The 16,338-nt window shown below is 40.2% G+C and overlaps 1 protein-coding gene and 1 long non-coding RNA gene across 3 annotated transcripts in view; one reads left to right on the forward strand and one right to left on the reverse strand.

Annotated features, from left to right (window-relative positions):
* SYN3 (synapsin III) overlaps positions 1-16,338 on the forward strand; it is a 449,385-nt gene that overhangs the window by 25,389 nt on the left and 407,658 nt on the right. For both annotated transcript variants that reach the window (XM_032346464.1, XM_032346465.1), the window contains exon 2: positions 10,572-11,019. In XM_032346464.1, coding sequence (XP_032202355.1) covers positions 10,709-11,019 — 311 coding nt within the window. In that variant the 5' untranslated portion in view covers positions 10,572-10,708. The remainder of the gene's footprint in view (positions 1-10,571; positions 11,020-16,338) is intronic.
* Positions 9,660-14,467, reverse strand: LOC116592870. Its single transcript, XR_004286641.1, has 3 exons — positions 14,127-14,467; positions 9,885-9,990; positions 9,660-9,788 (listed from the first exon to the last, which is right to left on the reverse strand). It is a non-coding gene; the product is annotated as an uncharacterized LOC116592870 (long non-coding RNA).

The following is a 16,338-nucleotide window of genomic DNA, read 5'->3' on the forward strand; positions in this document are numbered from 1 at the left end:
TGGAAAAAACAAGTGGATTGGGGAAGGAGAGACCCAAAGTACTGTACAGTTTAACATTGGGTGGCTAGGAGGAGGCCCCGCTGAGAAGGTGACCTTTGAGCAAAGATCTGAATGACATGAGAGAGTGAGCCATGGGGGTTTCCAGAGAAAGTGTTCCAGGTGGAGGAACAGCCAGGGCAAAGGCAGCTGGTGAGCAGGAAGTTCAATCGTTGGAATTCATCTTTCTTTATTTTCTAAGACATGTGCGGGGCCTTCAGTGTTCCTTAACTAATGTCCCATTGTAGGAGATCCAGGTAATAGCCCATGAAACATTATGCCATTGACATTTGCAAAGCACTTGAAAGATTAAAAAGCAATTCCGTGTGGGGTTATGGAACTGTTACGCATACCCTGGTTGTGGCGTTGTTTACCTAAATGCATTACAATTCATAGAATTCTACACCAAAAAGTCTGTTTTACTTTATGTTAACTTAAAAAGTAAATATTTTGAAAAACAACTTAATGCATTTTCTTTTGGTAGGCTCCAAGCCCTGTGAAGTAGGAAGGGCAGGGATTAGCATCCTGCTTTGCAAATCAAGAACCTGCGGGCAGAGGTTACTCAGCTGCTAGGGGCAGTGCTGGGTCTCAAAGGCAGATCCTTTCTAAAGCCAGTTCTCATGTAAATACTGCAGTCCCTGGCACATTGTCTCTCAAACTAATGCTGACCACACTGTTTAGACCTTCAGGAATGGGACATGCACACTGTCTAAAAAACAGAATAATAATAGCAGCTAAAACAGATTGCTTATCATATGCTGGCACTATTCTAGATATATTTTAGATACTATTAGACTATCCCCACCTTACAGATGAGAAAACTTGATGCACAGAGAGGTCGAGAAATTTACCTGAGGCCATGTAGTTAGTAAGTAGCAGAGCTGTGATTAGAGCACAGGCTGCCTGGCTCCAGGGTCTGTGAGCTTAACCTTCAGGCTTACTTCCTCTGTCTGGCTGTGTCCAGCACCAGAATGCTGAGACCATAAGAGTCTTTCGCTGGGTTTGGTAGAGGCTTTGCACTTAGAAAGTCCTGTTTTTTTCCCAGAAGGGCATTTTTGTTTTGTTTTGTTTTGTTTTAGTTTAAGGTTCACAACAAATTAAGGGAAAGGTACAGAGATTTCCATATGGCCCCTACTTGTATACACATATAGCTTGCCCCACTATCAACTTCCCCACCTGAGTGGTATATATGTTTGTTACAATTGATGAATCTAAATTGACACATCATAATCATTCAAATTCTGTAGTTTACTTTATGGTTCACTCTTGGTATTGTATATTCTGGGGGTTTGGACAAATGTATACTAACATGTTTTCATTAATATAGTATCATACAGAATATTTACGTTGTTCAAAAATTCTCTGTGCTCTGCCTATTCAGTACCCACCCCTTAGTCCCAGTAGCTCCTGGCAACTACTGATCATTTTACTGTCTTCATAATTTCGCCTTTTCTGGAATGTGATATAGTTGGAATTATAATTATACTGTATGTAGCATTTTTGACTTGCTTCTTTTACTTAGTAATGCACATGTAAGGTTTTCCATGTCTTTGCATGGCTTGATAGCTCATTTCTTTTTTCTACTGAGTAATACTCCATTGTCTGGATTACCACAGTTTATTTATTCAAGGACATCTTGGTTGCTTCTAATTTTTGGCAAATATGAGTAAACATGCTAATGTAAACAAGACTGGCGGGTATTTGCATGGTCATAAGTTTTCAGCTCCATTGAGTAAATACCAAAGAACGTGATTGCTGAATAGTATGGTAAGGGCATGTTTAGTTTTATAAGAAACCACCATATTGTCCTCCAAAGTGGCTTTACCATTTTGCATTCCCATCAGCCGTCTGTTGCTCCATATCCTCGCCCACATTTGGTGCTGTCAGTGTTCCATTCTAATAGGTGTGTAGTAGTATTTTGTTGTTTTAATTTGCATTTTCCTGATGACATTCAGTGTGGAACATCTTTTCATATATTTATTTGCCATCTGTCTTATCTTTCTTGGTGAGATGTCTGTTAAGGTCTCTGTCTCATTTTTAAATTTATCAGCATGTGAACCAAATATATGGTAGGAATGATGGAGGAGAGTGGATGATACTGAAGATGTTGGGAGAGACAGCACTGATGGCCTGGTGACTAAGTGCTGAAATGGTGAAGGTCAAGAAGAAGTGAAATATGAGTCCAGGTTCTGGTCTGAGCGAATGGACAGGTAGTGGTACTTCTGGCAGGAAGTGGGGGGCCCAAGTGCATAAATTCATTTGAGAATGAGCAAGGAAGTGAATCTGGAAGTGGATTTGGAAGTGAATCTGTGAGACATCTGAGCAGAGATGTTCACTCTCCTGTCTAGGCTGATCAGTTGCTTATCTTTTTCCAAAGAAGCCAGTGTTACTGTTATGGGGCAGCTCTCATTCTTATGGAGTCTTTCCCACTTTTTTTTTTTTTTTTTTTTAAGATTTCATTTATTTATTTATTTATTTGTTTACTTAGAGAGTGCTAGCAGGTCAGGGTCAAAGGGAGGTGGAGAGAGAGAATCTCAAGCAGACTACCTGTTGAGTGGGGAGCTCAAAACAGGGCTCAGTCTCATGACCCAAGTCAAAATCAAGAGTTGGATTCTGACTGAGCCACCCTGGCTCCCTTTAGCCACCCACATGCTCCGTCTTTCCCACTTTTATGAAAAATTTGTGCCCCTATGATTTACACCTATTTCTGTCTTGTGGCTTAACCAACAACTCTGAGAAGTCTTCAGCCTTTTTTTACCTTTCCCAGTAAAGTCTTCATTCCTGCCACAGCCTCTAAGAAGTAAGCTTGCAAAGTTGTATTTTATTTTATTTTATTTTATTTTATTTTATGTTTCCTTTCTGGTGTGGCCACTCCTGCCCTCTGGTGGCCATTTGTGAGGCAGCATAGGGCTGAGTACTACCCTGGCCTCCTCCATTCTGTCCCAGAGAGAATTCCTGCCCTTTTTCCCTCCCAGAATCCCTCTCATCCCCACTTTGTTTCACTATCAGATTACATTTAGCACAGAAGGGATATCCAGTGTCCAATGGCACAAGAAGTGAGTCACCCACAGAACAGGAAGATACCTTGCAAATCACATCATCCAACTTTTGTCTTTCACACCTAAGGATCCAAATGCCTGCAACAGCCTCCTAACTGGTCTGACTGCTTCTACCCATATCCTCTACAGTCTGTTTTCTACTCAGTGGCCAGGCAGACTAAATTATGTCTCTCTCTTTCTTACTTTCACACATGAATTAAAATCCAAATAATCATCAGTTTGGTCCTTCATGATCTTGTCTCTCTATTTCTCTAAACATTTTCTTATAAAAATCTCCATCTTTTTTCTGGTTGGGCTGGCCTTCCTTCTATTCTTCAAATGTATCTAGGTCTTTCCTACTTTAGGGCCTTTGCAAGAGAAGTATACTTCTCTTTCCCCTCGTCTTCCATGTCTCAGCTTAAAGTTCACCTCAGAGAGGCCTCCTCTGGCCCAACCACATGTTAATCTTTATAAAATCACTCTAATCCTTACTAGCACTTGCCCTGATCCATGAATATTTGTTTACTTGTTTATTATCTGCTTTCCTCTATCACTGTGAGCTCCACTGGGACCTGCAGTAGGGAGAAGTTACAGGATGAGCCTTTGACTAACATTGGAGTTGGTCAAAGGATAATGAGGTGATTTGTCTTCCAGGTGTGGAATTCCCACCGATGTAAGATTGACCAGAGTTCCTAACAAAGGGGTTGTTAAATAATCTCTGAAGTCCCATCAACTCTAGTATTTTATTAACTTCTGTCCAGTAGTATAAAAATGGAAAAGGTTCAGCCTGATTAGTAACTCAGTAGCTCATGTTGGACTAATCCTCTCATAGATGATAATTATAAACTTTGGGTAAAATATTCAAAAGAAACTATTTGAGGTTCCTGGAGAGAAACAAAAAGTAGGTAGAATCTGGAGGGGATTTTACCCTTGAAAGAAAAGACTCAAACCCACTAAGTGAGATCTACATTTATGTGACTTTTGCCCTGAAAGCATTCCCCAGTCCACATGGCATGGAACAGCTAAACCAAAGCAGGAAGTGGCAGTTATATTGCTTTGACAAGTCTCAGACGGAGTATAGGTTAAGAGAGTGGCTGGAAAATGAGGAAAGCTAAAGAGATGCCCGGCTCCATCCTCAATAAGATTGACTGATGCCTCTGTTAAAACTGCATTGCAATTCAATTCATTTCTGCTTTTCATACTTGCCTGCAGCTGTTAATCTTGGGAGCACTCTCCTATAAACTTCCTGCTTACAAATCACCATAGCAGAGTCATCTTACTGGCTAAGGAAACTGACCAGCAACCATCTAATTGATATTTATAAAATTACCCTAAACAACTGCAGAATACCCATTCTTTTCAAGTGTAAATGGAACATTCATCAAGATAGAGACTACTGAGCCATAACATTAATTTCAATTAATGTCAGAGATTTCAAAGGATTAAAGCCTTATAGACTATTTTCATTGCTCACAAATGAATATTAAAAGCAACAATAATAAATTGTCTGAAATAGTGGAATTTGAAAATTAAAGGCGTTTATATAATACACGAGTCAAAAAAGAATAATAAATTAAGAATCATTTGAATTAAACAAAAATGAAATAATGAAATGCCTAGTTTCTGAGATGTAGCTTAAAAGCAGTGTGTAAAGGGAAATACATTACTTTAAATGCTTATATTAGGGACACTTGGGCGGCTCATTCAGTTAAGTGGCTGCCTTTGGCTCCGGTCATGATCCCAGGATCCTGGGATCAAGCCCCAGGTAGGGCTCCCTGCTCAGTAGAGAGCCTGCTTCTCCCTCTTCCTTTGCCTACCGCTCTGCCTACTTGTGCTCTGTCAAATAAATAAAAACTTAAAAAAATGCTTATATTAGAAGAGATGAAAGGTTTAAAATTAATGATTTACATTTCTATTTTAAGAATGTAGGAAAAAAAATCAAATGCTTAAACCCAAAGTAAGGAGAAGAGAGGAAGTATAAAGAGAATAAAGAGCAGATACAAGTGAAATAGAAAACAAACAATGGAGAATATTGGAAAAGCTGCAAATTGGTTCTTTAAAAGATTAGTAAATTTTGTAAATTCCTAGAAACGCAGATTAATCCAAAAGTGAGGACAGAAAATCACCAGTGTCAAGAATATCAGGGAAAATCACTGATGAGCCTACATAAGGTAAAAGGATAATTTAAAAAATTTATAATAACTTTATGCCAGTAGATTTCACAACCAAGAATGGACAAAATTGCTTGAAATCACATATTGCAAATACTGAAATAAGAAACAGAGAATATGAATAGATTTATAAAACAGATTGAGTTCATTATTTAAAACTTCCATGAAGAAAACGTCAGCCCCAGATGGCTTCACTATTGAATTCTTCCAATAATTTAAGAAAAAAATAATACCAATATTACATAAACTCTTTCAGAAAAAAGAAAGGGCAGGAACATTTCCCAGCATATTTTGTGAGCTCACCATTACCCTAGTGCCAAAATCTAGCAAAGAAATTATCAGAAAAGATAATTATAAACCAATATTTTTCATCAACATGGATGTAAAAATTTTCCACAAAATATTATCAGATTGAATATATAAATATGTAAAACTGGCAATTTACTATAACTAAGTGGGATTTATCTCAGGAATGTAGGTTTGGTTTAACCTTGGAAAATCAGTCCATTTACCACATTAAACAAATAAGTAAATTTAAAACTATAGTTCTTCTCAACTGAAAATCACTTGGCAAATTCAACATCCATTCATGATAAAAATCTCAGGCAACTAAGGCTACTAGGGGACTGTCTCAGTCTGATAAAGTGCATGTACAAAAACCTACAACTAACATCTTAGTAAGGTGAAATTGTGAACATTTTCCCCCTAAGGTTGGGAAAAGGTAGGTGTCTACTTTCATCATTTCTGTTCAATGGTGGAGGTCCTAGCCACTGTAATAAAAGAGGTAAAAAAAAGGAAAGTCATTAAGTTTGGAAAAAGAGAAATAAAGATGTCTCTATTTGTAGATAACATGATTGCATCAATAGAAAATCTTAGGAACTCTATAAACAACCACTAGAAACAATTGACTTTATCACATCAACGTACTGACAATAATTGGCAAATACATGATACTAGCAGCAAACAAATGGAAAACGAAACTTAGAGAACAGAGTCTTTTAAAATACCATCCTGCCCCTCACCCAAAAAAAACACAGAAGAAATAATTTGGAATCAGTTTAACAAAATATGTGCAACACTTCTGTGTTGAAAAACATAAAACGTTTCTGAGAGAAACTAAAGAATATTTAGTAAGTAGAGTGCTCTACCCTGTTCATAAAACAAAGCATTCAGTAGTGTTGAGATGTTATTTCTACCCAAATTGAGCTGTGGACTCTATATAATCCTAAACCATATCATCCTAAACCAACAGACTCTTTCATACAAGTTGATTTTAAAATGCATATGAAAACAGGACCTAGAATACGCTAAACAATATTGAGAATCAAAATCTAAGTTGGAGGACTCATTTTGTCTGATTTTAGGCCTTTCTGTAAACCCACAGTAATTAAGACTGTTTAAGGACAAACAGATCAATGGAGCATAATAAAGAGTCCAGAGATAGACCCATACATATACAATTCGTTGGCAACAAGAAAGCCACCAAAGCAATTCATTGACCATTCTCTTACACCATACACAAAGATAAACTCGAGATTGATAAAAGATCTCAATGTGAGGCAGAAATCCATCAGAATCCTAGAGGAGAACATAGGCAGTAACATCTTTGACATCCGCCACAGCAACTTCTTTCAAGATACGTCTCCAAAGGCAAAGGAAACAAAAGCGAAAATGAACTTTTGGGACTTCATCAAGATCAAAAGCTTCTGCACAGCAAAAGAAACAGGCAACAAACCAAAGAGGCAACCCACGGAATGGGAGAAGATATTCCCAAATGACTGTGCAGGCAAAGGGCTGATATCCAAGATCTACAAAGAACTCCTCAAACTCAACACACACAAAACAGATAATCATGTCAAAAAATAGACAGAAGACATGAACAGACACTTCTCCAATGAAGACATACAAATGGCTAATAGACTCATGAAAAAATGTTCATCATCACTAGCCATCAGGGAGATTCAAATCAAAACTGCATTGAGATACCACCTTACACCATTTAGAATGGCCAAAATTAACAAGACAGTAAACAACGTGTGTTGGAGAGGATATGGAGAAAGGGGAACCCTCCTACACTGTTGGTGGAAATGCAAGTTGGTGCAGCCACTTTGGAAAACAGTGTGGAGATTCCTTAAGAAATTAAAAATAGAGCCTCCCTATGACCCTGCAATTGCACTACTGGGTATTTACCCCAAAGATACAGATGTAGTGAAAAGAAGGGCCATCCGTACCCCAGTGTTCATAGCAGCAATGGCCACAGTCACCAAACCGTGGAAAGAACCAAGATGCCCTTCAGTGGACGAATGGATAAAGAAGATGTGGTCTTTATATACTATGGAGTATTATGCCTCCATCAGAAAGGATGAACACCCAACTTTTGTATCAACATGGATGGGACTGAAAGAGATTATGCTGAGTGAAATAGAGAGAGTCAATTATCATATGATTTCGCTTACTTGTGGAGCATAAGGAATAACACAGAGGACATGCGGAGATGGAGTTGGGGTAAATTGGAGGGGGAGATGAACCATGAGAGACTGTGGACTCTGAGGAATTAACTGAGGGTTTTGGAGGGGGATGGTGGGAGGTTGGGTGAGGCTGGTGGTGGGTATTGTGGAGGGCACATATTACATGGAGCACTGGGCATTGGTGCATAAACAATGAATTCTGGAACACTGAAAAGCAATTAAAAATAAATAAAAATTTTTAAAAAACAAAGCAATTCATTGAGAAAAAATATTTTCATAAATGATGCTGGAAAACGAGGTGAATGAACCCCACCTCACACCACTCAAAAATTCAAGTTTGGATGGATTATAGACCTAAATAGAAAAGTTAAATCTATTCAGTTTCTGTAAGAGTTTAGAAGACAATATCATCATGATCTTGGAGTTAGCAAAGGTTTTTAAGTGGATACAGAAAGATCTAATAAGAAGAATCTGGTAACTTGAACTTCATAAAATTTTAAACTTTTGTTTATCAAAACATCTACAGATTTATGTAACAGATTTCATATATGTACATATAAATATATATACTTATGTATGTATATATACATTTTGTATGTACATATAAAATATTCCTAATAGCCAAAATACAGAAGTGTAATCTGATAATATAAATTTTTTTCTTGTTGGAACGTTTTTATTTCAAGGAAACAACTTTTTGTAAGGGTTATTTTATTCTATCAACTTCTATTCACGAAGGACATGAAATGGCAAACCAAAGACAGAGAAAATGTTCACAATGTGCATATCTGATAAAGGACTTATATCCAGAACATACAAAGAACTCCTAGTCAAATAATACAAATCAATAATAAAAATATTAACAACCCACATTTTAAAAATGGGCCAAAGTCTTGAACAGATACTTCACCAAAGAAGATATATTAATGGCCAGTAAACCCATGGAAATTACTCAACCTCCTTAAATATTAGAGAAAATTCATTAAAAATACAATTAGACACTATTTTACACCCACTGGAATGGCTAAGATTAAAGACTGACAACAACCAAATGTTATGAAGGATGTAAAGCAACTGGAACCCTTAGGAGAAATGTGCAAACTAGCACAACGACTATGGGAAACTTTCTGATGGTTTCTTATAAAGGTAAACATACTTCTACCCTGTGATCCAATAAATTTTCTTCTAGATATTTTCCTGAAGAAAAGTCTCCCCTTCACTCTTTTTTTCCCCCATTCTTTCTTTTTCCACAAAAGTGCTTAAGTAAAAGATCCTTATAACAATCCTAGTCATAATACCCTCTAGCTGTAACCATTTCAAATGCCCATCAACAGGAGAGGATATAAAAATTTGTGGTTTGAATCATCTGGTGGAGTGCTACTCGGAGATTGAAAAACAGAATGTCTATTGATACATGTAGCCCAGATCAGTCTCAAAACCACTCTGTTGAGGGCAGGAAGCCCTTCAGAAAGATTAATACATATGATTACATTTATAGGAAGTTTAAGAAGAGGTAAAATTAACATACAGTGACAGACATCAAAAGAGTTTTGTCTACGAGGATGTGTAGGCTGACCAGAAATGGGCACAAGAGAACTTCCTGAGGCGGCATAAATATAATAAATCTTTCATCAGTGTATTCATATATCAAAACTCAAAGAATTGTACACTTGAGAACTGTGCATCTCAGTGGAAGTAAATTTTACTTCTATAAAAATATAAAATAATCAAAACTCTATGAGTTTTTTGCATCATTTATATAATTAATTGCATAATTAGATAATCATATCATTTAAATAATTATTTTTCTCAATGGGTTATCTAGATCTCAAGTGAATAATCTGGTTTTTTTTAATTAACTTTTTTTCTTCTGTTCAGAAAAGCAATACATATGTTTTATTAGTCAGTCTGGGTTGCCATCACAAAATACCACAGACTTTGTGTCTTAAAGAACAGAAATTTATTTTCTCACAGTTCTGGAGGCTCGATGTCTGAGATCAGGGTCCCACCGTGATTGGTTTCTGGTGAGGGCCTCTTCCTTGCCTGTAGACAGCTTCCTTCTCCCCGTGTCCTCACTGGATGGAGGGAAAGCAAGCTAGTGTCTCATTTTATAAAGCCATGAATCCCATCCTGAGGGCCTCACCCTCATGACCTCATGTAACTTCCATTACCTCCCGAAGGCACCATCTCCAGTTACCAACGCATTAAGGGTTAGGTCTTCAACACATGGATTTGGGGGACACAGCTCAGTCCGCAGCAATATATATTCTAGAAAATCTTGAAAATATAGGTAAGTGGAAAGAAAAAGAAAAATAAACCACATAATTGCATTACCCAAATGTAATTATGGTTAACATTCCAGTGTATTTGCTTTCCAAAGTTATATTATCTTGTCCTTTATGTGGTTGTAGTCATTCTGTCCCAATAAACTTGTAGCATGACCTTCTTAATTACAAATGAATTATTTTCTATGGTACTAAAATCTCTTTATATGTACCCTCTTTTAATAGTCAAAGGTTTTCAACTGAGTGACTGTGCTGTACTTTATTTATTCATTATTTTGTGACTGAAGGTTGGAATTCTTTCCAGTATCTTGCTAGTGTAAATAATGCCATGGAAAATATATCTGTGCAGGAGGCTTTTCCAGTAACTGAGATTCATTTCTTGGGATAGAATTCCAGAAAATCGAAATTATAGGTTAAAAGGTTATGCTCTAATTACATGTTGCCAAAGTCCTTTCCAAAAGGATGTCCCACTTTATATTGCCCCCAACAGTGGGGCAGGAAGGTGCCATATCTATTTGCTCTTAAGGGGTGGAGGTCATTTCCACTAATGTGTGTGTTGGCTTGTTTCCACAGGTTAGCAAAGACAGCTGAAGTCGACTTGTGCAGGATTCCCCTGGCTCTTCTGTGACCTCCTCTCCCTGGTAGCCTGTGTTCTGGGCCTCACCTAAACAAGTCTGAGTAGGAACAAGCCATCTCTTCCATCCATAGCCATGAATTTCCTCCGGCGGCGCCTCTCCGACAGCAGTTTTGTGGCCAACCTGCCCAATGGCTACATGACAGACCTGCAGCGCCCAGACAGCTCCACCAGCTCTCCTGCTTCCCCAGCTATGGAGAGGAGGCACCCCCAGCCCCTGGCAGCCTCCTTCTCCTCTCCAGGATCCAGCCTCTTTAGTTCCTTCTCCAGTGCCATGAAGCAGACCTCACAAGCCCCCTCAGGGCTGATGGAGCCTCCAGGTCCCTCTGCTCCCATTGTTCAAAGGCCCAGGATCCTATTGGTGATCGATGATGCCCACACAGATTGGTAAGCCAGAATCTGTAGGAGCTTCCACCTATGGGCAAGAGAGGAAATGGGTTTCTCTCAGTCCTGGGGTGGCGGGAGGCGAGGGGAGCTGAGAGGCTTTGTGGTATCAGAGACTAGCCCGAGGGGGAAAAAAAACTATGTTTATCATGTGGTTGCTCCATGCCAAGCACCATGGCATCTGCTTTTTGCTGTACATTTATAGGTCCCAATCCCTTACCTGTAAATCTAAAACCAAAAAGCTCTGAAAACTGAAAAATATTTTATAATCCATTTGGCAACAAAGCTTGGTCTGAGGGAAAGTGAGATTATAATAGTCTTCATTATACTACTCACTGTGCTTGATCATATGATCTACTGCAAGCTTAGTTTACATCTTAATACGTTTGCTGTGGGGGTGCTGTCTAGAGCTCATCGGGAGTATTGCATAATATATGGTATGTGTGCCATATTACCTTCCTAAAAATGGAAAACTTTAAAAATCTAGAATAACTCTGGCAAGTTGCTTACTATCTTTCAGCCTCAGCCATCCTCTGTCCATTCAGTTAGGTTTCTATGAGGGTAAAAGAAACGAACACAAGGCCCATGGTCCTTATCTAACACCCTTGGGACCAGAGTCCCTGGGTTTGTATCCCAGGTCTTCCAGGTACTGGCAGTCTGGCTCCAGAACCTCTTCTCTTAACACCAAGCATGCGCAGAGGCGATGTTGGGCATGTCAACAGATGATAAGCTCTCCAGATGCAGAGACTAGGCACATGTGTCAAGGTCATTGCAGCAGTTGTTCCACAAGCAGTTACTAGTACCAGTCAAGTGTAAGTCACAGTCGTAGGTGCTCAGGTGAGTGGTGAACAGACCCTGTTCACATGGATCTGGACAGTTGGAGAATAGGGCTCTATACCAAATTTTTGGTAGAGGGGAGTGATAAATAGTATCAGTCCTAATTTGAGGCATAGAATTTGCAGTCCAGGAATTAAGTCCAAATGTAGAGACATGGAGGCAGTCCATCCAGGGTGTTTCTGACAGACCCATACAAGGTCATGGGGCTGGAGGGCAAGGTTGCATGCATATGTCTCCAAAGGCTGCCACATCGTAGGCTCTCAGTAAATACATCTTGGTGAATAAATTAATGTGTATTGTTCACTGAGCATGCCGGAAGCTCTGCTGTTCTCACATGCATGTGTGTACTCACATTCATTCCTTCAGAAGTTAACTCAGGCTGGGAACGATTGAGCCTGTGCTTTGGAGTGGGATATTTATAGCATGTAATACATATTCAGTACAGTCAATATGGGAGCATGTTCAGCAGGTGTAGATAGCAGTCTTTACTTTCTTGCTAAGAAATCAGTTCATCTTAAGCAAGATGGTTATGTGCACGGCCTTTGTTCTGATCCAGTGTGCATTATCTTTGGTGTTGCTGCTTGCTTGAACTTGTCATCATGACGCCTTGTTTATTTGTTCGTGCGCTTATGTAAAAGCACCATCTTTATGTCCTGAGCATAGCGGTTGATTTCTGCAGAGATATTGCTTCCAGGCACTCTTGCCTGTACAATTCTGCTGCCTGTCCACCCAGTAATCAAAATGCCTACACGGCCTTTGCAGTCCTCTTGTTTCTTTTTAACCCAGTGCTTGACCTTGATTTGGAGCATTCTCTGCCATGTTATCTCTAGCTCAGTCAGGGTTTGCCATGATATGGCAGTGGTCAGGGGTTATTTTAAAAACCTGTTTGTCAGGGAACTTAACTCTCTGTATGGAGGTTGAGCTGATAAATGACAGCACAGTACAATGGTGAGGAACACAGACTTCAGAGTTAAGCCGTCTGGATTCAGATCCCATCTCTACCCCATAGTAGCTGAAGGACCTTTGCAAGTTACTGCACCTGAATGTCAATAAGACAGTATCTACCTTGTAGAGTTAATGTATGTAATTGGGTTAAAATCTCAGTTACTGTAAAAGTGCTTAGGATGTGTCTTATAGACAGTAGATGTATGTCACTGTTGGAGACTATTTGTGACCTTCTATGCAACATTAGTCATCCTGACGGCAGCCCCTTATAGGCATGTTTATTTAATCTCTTCATCCCCAATAATGGGCAGAGTGGATTACGATTGATCTCAGTGCCAGAGTTTTCTATTTTTTTTTTAAATTTTTTATAAACATATGTTTTTATCCCCAGGGGTACAGGTCTGTGAATCACCAGGTTTACACACTTCACAGCACTCACCAAAGCACATACCCTCCCCAGTGTCCATAATCCCACCCCCTTCTCCCAAACCCCCTCCCCCCAGCAACCCTCAGTTTGTTTTGTGAGATTAAGAGTCACTTATGGTTTGTCTCCCTCCCAATCCCATCTTGTTTCATTTATTCTTCTCCTACCCACTTAAGCCCCCATGTTGCATCACCACTTCCTCATATCAGGGAGATCATATGATAGTTGTCTTTCTCTGCTTGACTTATTTCGCTAAGCATGATACGCTCTAGTTCCATCCATGTTGTCGCAAATGGCAAGATTTCATTTCTTTTGATGGCTGCATAGTATTCCATCCAGAGTTTTCTATTAATCACTCATGCCTATTAGTTCCTGAATGATAAAGTTGCTTCTTAACGAATCTCTGTCCTCCTGGTGTCCATGGGGTAAGTAGTATAGTGTAGGGGCACAGTGAATGAGGTTGAAATGCAATGAATGGCCTCACCCAAGTAACATTTATTTATTATTATTTGAAGTTTTTATTTAAATTCCAGTTAGTTAACATACAGTGTTATATTAGTTTCAGGTGTACAGTATAGTGACTCAGCACTTCCATACATCATTCTGTGCTCATCACGACCAGTACACTCCTTAATCCCCATCATCTCTTTCTCCTATCCAAGTAGCATTCACATTTTACTTTAGCCTTCCATCTCTCTAATCCACAGGTATGACTAATGGGTGAATTTTAAACTGTGCATACTGAGGGGGGACACAATTTTGGCTTAGAGGAATGTTTCCTAGTCTCTTTCAATCACGCCTGTTATACTCACACTTTAATTGGGCCTCAAAAGCAACAATCCTTTTCTTGCCCCTCAGTAGCTAATAAAGGGGAGAAGGGGGAAACTGACACTCATTAACTTACCTGGAACCTCGTTCTGCATCCATTGGACATTTGTGATAGAGACTTCCTGCCTGCAGACACACCAGCTTTTCCTGCAGAACTTCACCTTAGATTCTTCAACTTCCTATCATCTCTGAATCTTAATTCATTTCCAGCTTTCCCCAGATTGATGCAGGCTGCCTAGGAATCCGAGTCCTCTTCTGCCGAGTTCCTGAGGATTGCCTGTCCCCGGCCACCAGGAGTGGCCAGCAGGTGGCGAGCCAGCCCCGCTGTCCTGGGGTGGCTTTGGCAGAGCCTGGGCTGCCTGAGTCAGCCCCTGCCCAACCCCTCTTCCTTTGTGCAAACTGTCTCCTGAGAGGAAGAAGTTGTTAAAGGGAAGCCAGTTCACAGGCCCCTTTCCCCTCCCCCTTTGAGATGATAATGAAGGGGGAGATAGCCACTGTCTAGACTGAGAGTGAACCCACCAGGAACAATGCTGCTCCCTTTTCTCCCTTCTCAGCCCCAGATCCTCTGTCTTCCCATTCTGGGTTCTGGGCTTTCCTGCAGAATCAGGTTTCCCTGTAGCTAGAGAATTTGCAAGAAACTCCCTCTCTCCCCCTCCTGGTGGAGGCCAGCTTGATACTCTGGACCAGCGTGGGCCCCCCAAGGGCTATCTGATACCTGCCCAGTGACCTGGGGGGAAGGACCTTTCATCCTTGGAGGAGAAACAGAGGGATACTTTGCTGAGAAACACAGTTCATGCTGAGCTTTGTAAGATCCCACCACCTTTTGGAGTTGGACCTGGAAGAGCCCAGCTAGGACAGTGGTGTTTGGGGAACTTTGGGCCAGCTCAGTAGTAGGTCTGAACTCAAGTTGGTGCTGTCCTTTGGGATGAGGGGAAATCAGTCAATCTTGAGAACCACAAGGGAAAGGAGAAATAAAATAAATGGATGTTAAACTCAGTATTCTTCAGCCCTACTGCCTGTCCACTCATTCTCTTGCCTAGAATTTTCAGCAGCCTCAATGGTTCCGGGTCTCCAGTCTTGACTTCCTGGTTAACTTCCATGTTACCTTTGGTGGTAACCAAAGAGTAATTTTTTTTGAAACACAGACTTGATCAGTTTGCTCCCACCACGCATCCCCTATTATAATCCTGTGTTGCTGCATCATTGCCCTCAAATTTAAATCAAGTCATCAGCTTGCTTGCCTCCCTCTAATTCTGTCTCTAGCTCCACTTCCTGCTGTACTCTTTATTCTACAGAATTAACAAACAGCCTGTAGTTCTCAAACACATTTGCCTTAGCACCTTCTGTTCCCTGCTACCTGGAATACCCTTCCCTATCTTGTTCACTTGTCTAATTTCCATTCATCCTTAAAAGACTGCTCAGGTGTCACCTCTTTTGTGAAGTCTTCCCTGACACACTGCAACCTGCCAACAGTGCTGACAGCCACCTCCTTTATTTAACTTAGAGCATTTTGCATTGTGCTGCAGTAATTTCACACTGTGTTATCATTGGCTGTTAGGTGGCTGTCTTTTCTGCCAAAACAAGGCCCGTGTCTTGTTCTTCCTTATATTCCTGGTGCTCAACAGTCGGTGTTCAATTAGCGTTGTCATTGCCCCCCTCCAGTCCAATGAGGATAACTTCTTTTTTTTTTTTTAAGATTTTATTTATTTACTTGAGAGAGAGATAGTGAGAGAGAGCATGAACGAGGAGAAGGTCAGAGAGAGAAGCAGACTCCCCATGGAGCTGGGAGTCCGATGCGGGACTCGATCCCGGGACTCCAGGATGATGACCCGAGCCGGAGGCAGTCGTCCAACCAACTGAGCCACCCAGGCGTCCCAATGAGGATAACTTTTAATGGGCATAATGAGGCCTGAAACTCACCTTACCTTGAAAGTCAGCAATATAATACATAGAGTTGAGGGGTTTCAGTTTTTACTCACCTATGTATAAAATCTTGGCTCTTTATTTTCCAGTGTGGGAGTAACTGTAAGACTGCTATTTGAGATTGTTAAAAGAAAGTTGGCACAAAGCTTTTTTTTATTGCCCACTGAATATACCAGAACCCCAGGTTTGATTTTGAAATCAGAACATTGAACGCGACAAAAAAAGAGATTGCTCATATTCAGGCTTGGGTCGGATGTACCTCCCTGCTCATGGTTTTGCCTATAAGCTCTCCAGAGCCTGGAGGAAGCTGAGTTAACAGGGTGTTGAGGTGAGGGGATAGAAGCAGCTAAGCCTTTGCCCCCACC

This window comes from Mustela erminea, chromosome 6 (genome assembly GCF_009829155.1).
Source record: "Mustela erminea isolate mMusErm1 chromosome 6, mMusErm1.Pri, whole genome shotgun sequence".
In the NCBI taxonomy this organism is placed as follows: Eukaryota; Metazoa; Chordata; class Mammalia; order Carnivora; family Mustelidae; genus Mustela; species Mustela erminea.